Consider the following 13,698-nt stretch of genomic DNA (forward strand, 5'->3'; position numbering starts at 1 on the left):
TCCGAGGCGATTATTTCGGACCCACAGACAAACTCTGCATGCAGGCATGGAAGGTTCCCCCCTCCCAACACCCAGTTTAATTTGCCTTTTGGCAGCAGGATGATGGAGCTGCCTTCTTCCCTGCTCCGGCACTTGGTATAACACCAGATCGCTTTTTTCTCCGAGTTTAGCCAGGGACTTGCACGTTGGCTAAGAGAGAGAGAGCATCCTAGGTTTCAGCCGGAGATTAATGCCTGGCTGAGCAGCCTTCTGCTGACGGCAGCAGGATCTTACCAGCCTTTTGCAGGAGGGGGGTGTGTTATTCCAGACAGGTTCTGATGTCTCTTTAATCTAACCCACAGGGGCCCCCTGGCGGCGGAGGTCCTCCGGGAACGCCGATCATGCCCAGTCCTGCAGGTAAAAAAAAAAAAGTCTGTCGCATGTGACGAAGCGCGTCCTCGGCCCTTGCCCGGCCTCCTGGTGTTTCTGAATGCAAGCGAGGTTTTGATTTCTGAGGAAGTTAAAGCATGAAGGAAGGATTGGAGCAGACTTGAGATTCCAGTGGAAATCCCAGCTCCCTGCTTTGGGTGCCCACTCACCCCCCCCCCCCCCCCCCCACATTTGTTGGTTACAGAAATGCCCAAAGATGGCAACAGCTGAAGGTGGGAAGCTGCCTCTGACCTGCCCATCCTCTCCTGCTGCAGTGCTGCAGGCCTTGCTAAGGCACTGGTTTTACTGTCTCTTCTGTGCTGTGCAATATTCATACTGCAAACAGCCAGCAGAGACACTCGTGGGGGGGATTGCAAAATACAGAAATCAGCTGTGAAAATGGAGGTGAACTGATGGCAGGATGCGCTGGCCTCGTTCTCCAGGTCCCGTCCCCCCCCCCTGCTCATGGAAGCATAGACTGTGATGGCAGGTAAGGACTGTAGGGCCCATCTAGTCTGCTTCTTGTGCCACCTTTATAACTTTGAGGTATCTAAAATATCTTTCATATTCCTGCCCACCCCCTTCTCCTCCTCCTCTTCTGGGGTGCACATATTTAAGTCTTCCCTCATAAGGCTTTTGGTGCAGACTTTGCACCATTGTAGTAGCTTTTCTCTGGGCTGCTTCCACTTTGTCCTTTCGGTGGTTTGGCCTCAACCTGGGGACACTGTTTCAGCTGAGATCTCACCAGTCACTTATACCGTTCTGTCTCTGCCTGATAGGATGCTCTAGGGCAGGTAGGTAGTGTCTGCTCCTGTGCTATGTCATTGATTAGTTAAAAACTATATGAGGAAGTTATTTAAGTAATAAGACACAACAGGGTGTGCGTTGGTGACTGTCAGCTACCCAATAAGTGTCTGCCTGTACATTCATGTGATTTTAAGATGATCTTTTACCATAACTAGTGATTTTAAGTGCTTAGATGTAAACCGTGATGCCAGTGCTGAGAAGATCCACAAAGTAGGCGTCCTACAGCTCAGCATTTTTTTTTAAACCCTGGAAAGGGAGTTTCTCAGAGGACAAGCATGACGGCAGCTCTCACACACGAGGCAACATCATCAGATGGAGCCTGGCAGGGAAACTTTAAACTTTGAACTATGAACATGCCCTGCTGGACATGTGCAACATGCTATACTCCCCTGTGTCCACACGAGGGCCCCTTCACTCTCCACTTTTCCATGGTTCTTTGTCTCTCCTGCTGTTAAGGAGCAATCTGCTTGCTAAAAGTGCAGGAATCCATCTTGTTCTAATTAAGAAAAGGGTCCCATGGTCTATCATCTTCTCCTTTTAGTCACCTAAGGCCGATGCAGTAAGGACGCGTTAGAGTGCGGCAGTGCCGGGCGCACCCTCGTTTGCCACACGCACAGTTCGGATCACATACCGCTCGATACAGTATTTAAATTAGACGCAAATGCAAGCCGCGTCCAAAGTGCGTCCATGAAGCGGTAGGCCTGAGCAATCCATTTTACTGTATAGAGCACTATACAGCGCCTATACAGTATCCTGGGTGTGCTGGTACCTGTCATTTCAAATGACATTTGAAATGACAGGTACCAGGAAGTGGATGGTTCTCCTACGCTCGGGCATCGGGGATTGCCAGTCCTCTCCCCCCCCCCCCCCCCCTCCCGAAGCAAGGCGCACGGCGAAAATCGACTTGATATGTTATTAAAGCAAATGTGAATAAAGTGCAACAAAAACAAACTTACTGCATGTGAATGACAAACAGTCCTCTCTCCCCCCCCCCCCCCACCCGAGGCGCGCACCACGGCTCCCCTGCCTCCCGGGGGCAGCCGGCGGCGAAAGCGGCTTCCAGCAGCCCCTGCCGGCGAAGGTGGATGAACGCACGCCTGTACGTGCAATTTGGGTGCTCAAGGGAGCCGCGGTGCGCGCCTCGGGAGGGGGGGAGAGAGGACTGTTTGTCATTCACATGCAGTAAGTTTACTTTTGTGACACTTTATTCACATTTGCTTTAATAACATGTTGAGTCGATTTTCGCCGTGCGCCTTGCTTCGGGAGGGGGGGGGGTTGAGGGGACTGTTTGTCATTCACCTGCAGTCAGTTTGCTTTTGTTGTACTTTATTCACATTTGCTTTAATAACCTGTCGAGTCAATTTTGACCGGAGCCTGCCTATTGCTGTCTCTCTCTGCCGGGGCTTGCCTGACGCTCCACACTAACGCCGGGGTAAGGGTAGGCGGTAAATTAGCAGGTTAAACGCGCAGCAAAACTACAGGTTAAAAAGCCGATAATCAGGGCGCACGTTACTGTATGGGAGGGAATAGCTAATCCGATCGTTTACATCTCATATACATGCCGCGGGCGTTGATTTAAAGAAGCGGTAAGGATGAATTAAAAGGGATAGTGAATCATGGGTTGGACTTACGCGGCCAAATTGTGGGTATAAAGCGGGTTAGAAGCAGGGTAACCGTGGCCACGCTTTACTGTATCGGCCTGTAGGTTACTTAGTTGTTTGTAAGTTTTCATTCTTTCACTGGCCACAAGATTCATTGAGATTGGTGCATTGAGGTGGCACCAATGGCAGTTTTCTTTTAAACATTGAAGCGATGCTGGGAATGGGGATGTTTTGGTGGCAGCCTTGAATCCCCTGAGGCATTCTCGCAGTGAGAAGCGCTCATTCTTTGTACAATCCTGGGGATTGTGTCAGCCACCAAATCACCTCTGGTATCCCAGGAAGATGTGGCTTCTGCTCCTGCCTCCCAAGCCATGTTGACATCAGCAATCTTTGAGAAGGAGCTGTCTAGGAAAAAGGCCTCGGATCGTAAGATTCAGAGCATCGGTGCACTGGCATTGACTGCATGTGTAGCCCTGCAAACAGATGTCCAGTCACTACTGGAATCCCTGCAGGTGCTCGGTAGAACAGACCTGATGATACCGCCACACTAACGGTAATCTCCAACCCATAATTGGAGGAAACGTCACCAAGGTGCAGGAGTCCATCGGAGTCTAGGCCCTAACAGATAAGCACACCCATCTCTGAAGCCTTGTCTAATAGCCTACCAGTCAGGATCAGACTCTGAATACTCTTGAGAATACAGATATGGATTTGAGGATTTCTGTGATCAGGGGAGGTCAACAGGTCTTCTCTTAGACTCTCTCCTTCACAGGAAAGGAGAAGGATCTCTCCTTTTTAATTTTATTAAAAGAATTGCAGATGCCTTTCAGTTTTCATTGCATAAGGAGGTAGAGTCCAGAACTAGGATGCTTGACGTCCTCCAGTTTATGGAGCCTGCTTAAGATACTATGGCAGTCCCCATCCATGAGATCCTTCAGGAGGTGCATGTAGAGGGAACTTGAGGCAAATAGGTTTTGGGTATCTGTGCCCAGAATTAGGGTCAGTATCTACTGTATGCATATTCTCCAATTCCTCTAATGGCAAAGACTTTGTTAAAACTCAGATCAGAACTAATTTTCATAGTGCCCTATAGGTTGAGAGAGATTTGGGTTTCATTCCTGCAGATGTTCATCAAAGATCCAATCAGGCTGGGGAATTCCCCTTGTCTCATCACCCAAGATCAGGGGCTGTTCTGCCCTCACAGCCTGGATGACCCCTGGATATTCCTTAGGATATATCTCATGGTGGTCTGGTTTCCAGAAAGGACTTCACAAGGAACTTGTGGCTTGAAGTGGATGAGGTTTGTCTTTTGGTGTGAAGGAGAGACCGTAGATCCTTTCTCTTGCTCTATGCAAAAACTGCTCTGTTACCTTCTATATCTTTCAGAGTCTGGTCTTAAAACCAACTCAGGGTTCCCCTTAGTGCAATTGGCACTTACCACAACCAAGTAGAAGGTAAACCCATCTCTCTACAGCTTTTAGTTGTTAATTTCATGCGGAACTAGCTCACTTATTTATTTAAAAAATGTATAACCCGCCCTTCCAAAGTTCAGGGCAGGGTATAATTTACACATCCACAATAAAAGCAATATTATTAACAGAATAGATAAAACAATGAACAATCAAGATTGACTAGAGGCATCCAGACAGAAGAAGGAATTGCCAAAACATTAATTCCCTTCAAATGCCTTCTTAAATAGATGAGTTTTGAATTCCTTCTTGAAAATTGAGTCTTTCAAGTTCCTTATGTGTACCAAGAGCGAGATCCAGAGAGTAGGACCAACGGTGGAAAAAGCCCATCCACGGGTCTCAAGGTGAGTTAGTTTAAAGGAGGGTATATCAAGGAGAACTTGGGATGCAGATCTGAGTGGTCGAGATGAAGTATGTATCTTTAATGTTGAGGAAATTCAAGGAGAGGTGATGTTGCTCAACAGATTTTGGATTGTGATTACAAGTTTGTACTGAATCTGGTAGAAGATTGGGAGCAAATGCAGTAGTCAAGACTGGAAAAGAGGAAGGCTTGAAGGACAGTATGGAAGTCAGATGGTTCCAACAATCCTTTGAGGTGATGGAGTAGGTGAACTTTAAAGAATATAGAGCGAGAAACAACATTTATGTGAGCCTGTGAGAGCAGAGAAGAATCAATCAAAATGCCAAGACTACGGACAGTGTTCAAGATAGCAATATGATAGTCTTTGAAATGAAGAACAGATGGAGTATTGTCATGCAGATATTGTGATAGAATGATTTTGAATGTATTGATATTGAGTGCTAGTTTGTGGTGTAACCAGCTCTGGATTGAGGACAGGACATAACAGAAGCAAATTGTTCATCTAGTACCCAGGCCTCATGATCACAAGGTGAACAAGCGCAAGAGAGCTTTGGCCCTTGGAAAAATCCACCCAGTGTTTGATTTGTTTTGACACCAGGAAACCTGTGATTTCTGCTGCCGGATGCGCATTATCCAATTCAGTAGCAGATTTCATCTCCTCCTGTTATGTCCAGGCAGGCCTGCATGTGATGGGTAATGTCCAGGCTCTGTCAGAGCTGTGGCAGCATTGCTATCGCTCCTATATTAGCCTCCATGGAGACTTGCAAAGTGCAACGTGGCGTTCTTTCCATACGTTTGTATTGCACTATTGCTTGTACAGGGACACCTGATGAGTCAGGTTTAGCCAGTCTGCACTGAGAAATCCCTCTTGAGGTGTAGAACCCAACTCCATCTCTCCTAGGGCCAGTTATTTTGATTTCAGGCTGCCTCTATAAGATACAAAGTTAAAAGAAAAAGGCATCTTGGTTTTTTTTTATGACAGATTTTGCTCATTAGCACTCTTCCTTGATTAGTTTTTTCCCTTTTTTCTTTGGGGCAGTTTATAGCTAGGAATTCCCCATATGTGAGGACTACCATCCTGCTTTGTCCTCTGTGAGAGTTGCTTACCTGTAACAGGTGTTCTCGGAGGACAGCAGGATTAGTCCTCATAAAACTCTCCTACCTCCTCTTGGAGTTGTTTTCTCCAAGTCTAAGCTAAATTATAGACTGAAGGGGCCCCCATGTGGCTGTCTGGTAATATAGCATGCGGCACATGCCAGGGAGGGCATGTTCAAAATTTCCAGGACTGGCCGCCTAGTAGTTAAGAGCAGTGGGCTGAGAGCCAGGGAAGTGAGGGTTCAAATCCTTTGTGACCTTGGTAAGTTACATTACCCTCCATTGCCTGGTAAAAGAAACTTGAACATCAAATTTCTGTGCCAGGCTCCATTTGATGTCACCTGTGTGTGAAGAGGAACGGACTGCTTGTCCTCTAAGAAAATAAATCTCCCATAATACAGAGGGGCTAGCGCTGGGCATGGTAACTCTGTCCATTGTTATTTACCTTCTCTTTCTTGCCTGGGGCGGTCATTTTTCATTGTAATTCGCTTGCCTAGGCTGTAGTTGTGCATTGCTTTTTGGGAAGAGGGTATCAATGACAGGTTGCCTCTTGTTCTGTACGGGATTTCTCCCTATCATCTCTGTTTTGCCTTTTTTGGTTGCTAAAAGTGGTGACTTGATAACTCGTGCTTTTATGTCTGAGTTTAACGGAAAACACAGGTGCATTTCATTCAGGCCATGTATGCTTCAGGGTAACGTGTGCAGGCTACCGCAGGGGGTACTCATTACCACAGTCATTTTATTAGCTAATTTTTATTTTGAGGTATAATTCGTTAAATATTAACCTTTATAGTAAACGGCATGTAAGCCCTAGAATAAAGCCTGCTGTGAATAATGAACTGGGCCTCCAGCTGATCTCTTTGGGCAGCAAGGGATTATATGGATCAGGGATTCCCAAACCCTGTCCTAGAGATGTATATATTCATAATGAATATGCATCAGATATACTTGCTTGTATTGGAGACCCAGTATTGGCAAATACACCCCATGCAAACTCATTTGGGAATCCTGCAGACCTGATTAGCTCAGGAGTTCCCGGATGGGTTTGGGAAATCTTGCTATAGCAGTTTTCAGCTCTGACGTAGAACTGCGGATAGTCTAGTAAGCTATGGTGGAGGGTATCCTAGCATTTCACAGCTGCAGCATTCAGCTGTGTGACATAGGACCATGTATGCTGATAGTATGGCTTCTCCCTCACCGTGACTGTGGAAATATAGAAAGGGTTCTGTCCCTTGCATTTTGAAGAGTACTCCGAACTTATTTCTGGCAAAATCCTTCTCCAGTCTCAGGAAGAACAGTCCCTCTACCCATCACTGGAGAGCAAATCTGGGACTTGTAGGTTTCTGTCTGTGGAATGGACTCTGGGCATAGTGTTGCAGGTTCTCTGAGTGTAGTAAAGGAAAAAAAAAAGCATTTTCTTTGATTTGCTATCTGTGCCAATAAAGATATTTCACCCCCCCCCCCCCAAAAAAAAAAACAGACATAAGAGGCTGCTCTTCCTCTCCTGACAGGTCCTGCTACTTCAGGAGATGCTCGCTCACGCTCTCCCTCTTAATACCGGGATTAGTAGCGTTTATCATTAATGCTAAGTTGCTTTCCAGAAAGCAAGGCAGAATACACAGAAATAGCAAAGGCAATAGTTGCAATGTTGATATAACTGAATTGTGTCTGTCAGTGAAGACTCTGTTGCTGTCTGTCCCTCTGTCATCTCCTTCCCCTGCTTCCTGTTAGTTATACTCTTTTTCTATCTGTATATCTGAAACCGTGTTTTGAGAAACACAGGCTTTCTCTCGCAATTCTAACTCCCTCCCCACAGATTCTGCACATCTGGTGTTTACTTGTTATGTTTTCACAGTTGTTACTGTCACATGATGTATGTAAGTGTGAGAACCATGAATCTACTAAGGCCTAGCTTCTGGTTACATCCTTAGCCAGAGGAGTCACATTTGGGCTAAGTAATTCCATTACAAATGTTCAGTGTTTGCAGTATTCTTTAGAGAAGGACCTGGTTCTTTTCTGTGACATGCATGTCTACCATTTAGTTCTGCACTGCGATTGTTGTATGGAGAAATGTTTTGAGCCAGAATTTGATCCTCTTAATTCCACCCACAAACCAGATTCCGTTGGGTAAATGAATTGTTTTCACACTTGCACGCCTGAGGTTCTGAACCTTCTGAGTATTCATTAAATGCAAAATCACCTGGAAAATGGCAACGCTCAGGGAGAGTTTGGTAGTAGTAACAGAATAGAAAGTGAAAGGGTTGAAGTGGCATGGGTTCTTTTATAATTAAGAAAAGAATTAATCAAGCACCCCTTTCGCACTGGCAACTTCACTGTGCTTAATGTGCTTCACTGTTTTCACAGATTCAACAAATTCAAGCGAGAATATCTACACGATGATTAATCCTGTGCCGTCCGGAGGCAGCCGGCCAAATGTGAGTGTCTCTCTCTGATAATACACAGCACAGATAGTCACAAATCATAATTAACTTAATCAGCTGCTGAGGGAAAAGCACTTTAATTGATTTCAGCCATTTATTATGGAATGGTGTTGAAAATAAAGGAGCAGAGGATATTGAACTTGTGTGTGCTTCTGAATGGTACAAAAGCAGCCCTGATGTCTGTTTTTGTAGTGACTGGATTTGGGAATTCCTCTGCATGTGGTACTGATGCCCCCAAAAAATGGCCCAGTCCCACTAACTACATCTGTAAATCCCAGATGACTTTTGGGTTCCTCTGTATTAAGGACCGTGATTTCTGGCAGAGAGCGAGCGTGGCATGAGACACGAGCAGTCCTGATGGTGAAAAGTCTGCAGCTGTCCATCCATGGCCTCTCAGCAGAGATCCCAGACATCTTCCTGGCGAGGCTGGAAGGGGTGTGCCTCTGTTTCAAAACAAAAAGGAAGCCTGGCTTTCTAATGTGCAATCTGACAGCAGATGGAACTCGTCTGCCAAGTTTATCATGACCACCCTGCCTCATCTCCACCCGTTTTGGAATCTCTTTGCTCTGAAAAATGTGTATCTCAAAGCCAAGGAACACTTTTCATTTCTTGTTGAGTGGTATCATCCCAGTGTTTAGTGTGTGTATCTGATCTATTAACAATAAAGGTAAGTGGGGTGTGTTACAGTATTTAAACATTTGCCCTGAGACAATGTTCTTTCATTCCAAAAAATCAAATACAAATGTACCGAGCATGCTGGTGCTTTGTGCTCTCGTTGGGATGTACTGTGCTGTCCAGCTGGGGTGATGGCCTCTTGTGCTTCTCTCTGCAGTTCCCGATGGGACCTGGCTCGGATGGCCCCATGGGGAGTATGGGTGGCATGGAACCCCATCACATGAATGGATCGCTAGGTAAGCTGGGTGGGATCTGTCCACGGGCCATTGGCAACTTTCAAACCCTAGTGAGTAACCAGCTTCTAGCAGCAGCAGCTGGCCACTTGATCATCAGGATTCCGAGGTGGTGTGGGAGAAATCCAGAAGCCACTGGTAACAATTAACTGCTGGCCAAACTTGCTTTTCTCTTTTCCCCAGTAGGTGATCAAATGACTGCCAGGTTTCAAAGGGTTTTTCCCGTTGCTCTGGATCTTTATGGAAAACGGACCCCCAAGGGTCTGAATCATGAAGGCTTTTCTCCCGTTCTTTATTCACTTCAGTCCTCGAGAGGTTTTTCAGGATAACCCTAAAGAATATGCGCATGAGAGATTTGCATGCACACTGCCTCCATTGGTAAGCACATCTATCTCATGCATATTCATTAGGGATATGCTAAAGACCTGAGCCGTTTGTGGCCCTCAAGGACTGAAAGTGGATACCACTGGTCTAGGGAAAAAAGACCTCTAGGAATCAGGCACCCCAAATCTTGCATTGGAAATATCACTCTGGAACGTAACCCTGGAGCGGGAGGGATGGGGAAAGTATAATAGCACTGATAGCACTGCGAGAACCCCGCAGCGGAGCGGATTCAGTCGGACATTGCTCCAATGAGTCTAACATGCTACGGTTTTAGTAGAACTTGGACCTGCTGTCGTCTACTTATTGAAATGGCTGAGGAGAGGAGGCTTAACTGATGGCCGACAAAAGTGTGCATTAATGAAAAGAATTACAGGTTTCCAACGTCAAGAGCAATGGCTCATTAACCTCCTGAGGCTAATTATAGACCTTGTTGAGAACCAAGAGGCCCCTGCTCGATTATTGGCATTAACCTTTGAAACAGGAATACTTAGCGAAGGTGAGGAAAGGGAGCTGATGCAGACAGTGTACAAACACTGTTGGGTTTTGGTCAAGGTTCGTGTTTTATTTTTCCAGCAGCCGTAGAGATCCTCCATCAGCTCAGTTTTAATTTTTTTTTTTTTGGGGGGGGGGGGCCAGCAGTTTTTCCGGCTGCTTTCTGCTACCAGCTCAACCGGCATGGCCTCTGCTGAGGCAACGGCGCCACGATCCTTCATTCGCAACCACCGGAGAGATTTTTCTCCTGTTTTGAGCTCCCCTGCCCCCAGTCATTGCAGTGACAGTCCTTGGTCAGGGGGGGGGGGGGGCCACAGACCTTTGGGACATGTGCACCCTGTGCCTGGTCAGTAGGTATTGCAGTTTCGTTATGCCTAGGTCTCCCTTCCCCTCTGGGAGCCGTGAACACTGCCTCTGCGGCAATCCCCAGCCTTATCAGGCTTGAGGAACAGGAGCCGGGCTTGAGATACCCAGCCTGGCAGCTTGTGGCTGTGCCTTTTGGCCAGCCCCTTCACCATGGAACTTCCTCCTTTAACTGTTTGATATGTAAAGTCCTGGAGCACCTCTGTGTCTGATGTGCTTTTAAGCGATGTTCTGTTTGTTTTCCCAGCCAGACCAGATGTGTCTAAGGTGTACTGTGCAGGAGGAGATTTAGCCCTGCTCATTTAATGCAGTGTCATCTGCCTCTCGTGCATGTCATGATATTCTTATCCAGTAAGATGTGTCCTGTCCCTCTGTAACTATATCATGATAGAAACGCTGGCATCAACAGTAGCTGCAAATACTTAATGGAATAATTGGCGGCCAGATAGCTGAAAATAAAATATAGCAGGTGATCTGACTCAGCACGGACTCTCATTTCTCTTCTAGGGTCAGGAGACCTGGATGGACTATCTAAAGTAAGTAGACCAGTCCTGCCTGTGCAGCTGCATGTGGTTGGGAGTAGTGCTGGTTGGTGGTGGTGTGATTGCTCACCAGATGTTATTCTTAATGTTTCCTGGCAGGAGGGAGAACCAGCTGTTTACTTCTAGCTGGTGCAATTTCTCCTCTATTTTGGCCTGGACAGGCATGGTTGCCAGCTGTGCATGTGTTTTGATAAGAGGAGAGAAGCCTTCTGTAGAATCCTCTGGTTTATGTTACGTGCCCTGGATGGACCCTATAGCTCAGAAGACTCTCACTGGGGTGCTCCAGTGATGTTTGTTACCCCCATGGATCTGATTGTGCTGCCCTCAGGCGTTCAGCCTGATTCTGTGCTTTACACAGGCAGCCGCAGACTGGCTGGGGAATTAAAACAAAAAAAAAACAAACCAGCCAGGACACAAGACAATAGCATCTCTCCAGCTGAAACTGAAGAGCCACGTAGAAGTGCGAGATATCCATGCACACAAATGTGCGCTTTCCCGCTTGCAAGGTGCACTAATTCTAAACCCTTCTCATCCGTAGAATTCCCCAAACAACATAAGTGGTATTAGCAATCCGCCAGGCACTCCACGGGACGACGGAGAGCTGGCAGGCAGCTTCCTGCATTCCTTCCAGAATGACAACGTGAGTCTCGCCTCGCCCTGCCAGGCAGCAGCTGCTAGGAAGGGGAGGGCGGGGAGTTACTGGGCCGGTCCTGCTGAAGCTCACCGGGGCTGGCATGTGTTCAGGTGCTAGGATCAGGCTCGCCCCAAAATACTTTGCAACTGCAGAATGAATTGTAGGGGATGCTTTTGACTCCTTTATTATTTGTGGGTCCCTTTGTAATGATAGTGCAGTGATTTTGCCATTCAGTGTGTTTAAAAAAATATACACATATATTTTGGGAAAAACATTTTTGGCCATTTATTTAAAATAATCAACTTGCTAGATCTTGCTTAAAAAGTGTAATTATTTACTTTTGGCTCTGTTAATCACTTTTTAAAGCTACTTCAGGATTTAGTATTTCCGTGCATTTTGTATCCAGGTTTGAACTGCATTCAAAAGCTGTGAATGTTCCTGGTTTTCCATTCGTTCCTTTGAGCTGAGTTGTGTTTGGAGGGTGGGGACAGGTGGGTCGTCCTGCATAGGAAAGGAGTCAATAGGGATGTCATCCAGCTAGGACCAGGTTTTTAAGATGCACACGCAGCCACCTCCGGGGTGGATGGCTTGCACGAGAATGTTCAAGGGGCAGAGGAGTGGATTAGCTTAGTGGTTAGAGCCAGGGGTCATATCCCACTGTTATCCCTTAGCTACAAGTGTGAGCCCTCTGGGGACAGGGAAATTGCCCCACAGTACCTGAATGTAATCCTGAAAGACAGAATATTAAATAAGCGCAGTTAACCAGCCCTTTTTAAGCAGAGCATGTCCTGATCTTTCTTTTGCTCTCTTCCAGTACTCCCCCAGCATGACCATGAGCGTCTGATCCTCTGCACTCCCCTCCTCTCCAGGACCACCGCCACCTGCAAGACAGAGGACTTTATGCAAGGAGAAGCTGAGTGTGCTGGCAAGGAAGACAGGGCGGGGAAAAGGGGGCAGCACCCCAGTTCTAGTTTCATGCAATAAAAAGGCTGAACTTTTTATTCCATAAAACACGAAGGACGACAATGAGAGGATTTAAAAAAAAAAACAAAAAAAAAAAAACACAAACAGTTTCAAGACCTGACAAGTCCTTCTTCTGGGAGGATTATAAATGTGTACATGACACTTATTTTCTGAGTTTTTTTTTTCTTTTTTCCTTTTTGGAAATATGTGGAAGCCTCCAGCACCCAACTCCACCTCTCTGCTGTGTCCCTTTAAAGCTGTCGTGCGTTTGTGCTGTGCTAAGCGAGGAACCTAGTCTACATCCGAAATCTCATGTCTCCATTATAGCCTTTTTTTTTTGTATTTTTTATTTTAAATAAACTGGACAGTTTACATGTGGTGGTTTTTTTCTTTCCAAAGGCCTTCGGTTTCTTTTGTATATTCCCCCCCCCTCCCCCCCCCTTTCTCAGCAGAAGGTTATCCTCTTCCAGCTACAAGGCACCTGCTCGTACGGTGGTCTGCAGCCTCCCTTCCCAGTCCCTCTGCCCCCCCCCCCCCCCCCGGGTAGGATCGGGGAAGGGGGAGAGCTACTCCTGATCTTATTGGCTGAGACTGTGGCATGCACACGCTGATTGGGCTTCTCCCCTCCAGACCCCCCTCCCCCCCCCCCCCCCTAGCGTACACGGAGATTATAGCGCTACCCGTCGAGACACTCCGAAACCGGCTCTCTCCTTCCGCCTCCCAGGAAAAAAACAAAAAAACCCATAGTGGTAGCACAGGATGGGGCTGGGCTGGATACCTGGGAGGACTTAAATGCTGTGATCTCTCAGCCCGCCAGCGTCACCTTTTTAACCAAATGTGATCTCGTTGGGAGGAGGGGGGGTTACGTGTTTTGGACCTGGATGCATACGTGATCTTATCCCTTTCAGGAGAAGGATGTATGTTTGCTGTGAAATCCTCCGCCTTTCCCTTGGAGAGGGAGCTTGGCCGAGCGGGGATCTCTGGACATGACCCCCCCTCCCCCACAAAGCCTTGTAGCTGGTCTCTTTTTGGTTTGATAAATTTCCATCTCCGATCCCTGTATATCATGTTATGTAACATAGTAATCTGCCTGGACCTCACCTTTGTGCGGATTCTTGAGAACATTGTAACTGTTTCTGTGTTTTCTTACCTTGTAGTCTGGCTCTATAATAAGAGGAAAGCAAACCAGTAATTATTCTATGTTGTAGTTTGTGTTCGATATCTGTTGGT

The 13,698-nt window shown here is 46.7% G+C and overlaps 1 protein-coding gene across 2 annotated transcripts in view; it reads left to right on the top strand.

The window, feature by feature from the left end:
* SSBP3 (single stranded DNA binding protein 3) overlaps window positions 1–12,607 on the top strand; it is a 186,509-nt gene extending 173,902 nt beyond the window's left edge. For both annotated transcript variants that reach the window (XM_029617538.1, XM_029617537.1), the window contains exons 13-18: window positions 342–396; window positions 8,106–8,176; window positions 9,015–9,093; window positions 10,837–10,865; window positions 11,410–11,511; window positions 12,320–12,607. In XM_029617538.1, coding sequence (XP_029473398.1) covers window positions 342–396; window positions 8,106–8,176; window positions 9,015–9,093; window positions 10,837–10,865; window positions 11,410–11,511; window positions 12,320–12,349 — 366 coding nt within the window. In that variant the 3' untranslated portion in view covers window positions 12,350–12,607. The remainder of the gene's footprint in view (window positions 1–341; window positions 397–8,105; window positions 8,177–9,014; window positions 9,094–10,836; window positions 10,866–11,409; window positions 11,512–12,319) is intronic.
* The last annotated feature ends 1,091 nt before the right edge of the window (window positions 12,608–13,698 follow it).

This window comes from Rhinatrema bivittatum, chromosome 10, assembly GCF_901001135.1.
Source record: "Rhinatrema bivittatum chromosome 10, aRhiBiv1.1, whole genome shotgun sequence".
Taxonomy (NCBI): Eukaryota; Metazoa; Chordata; class Amphibia; order Gymnophiona; family Rhinatrematidae; genus Rhinatrema; species Rhinatrema bivittatum.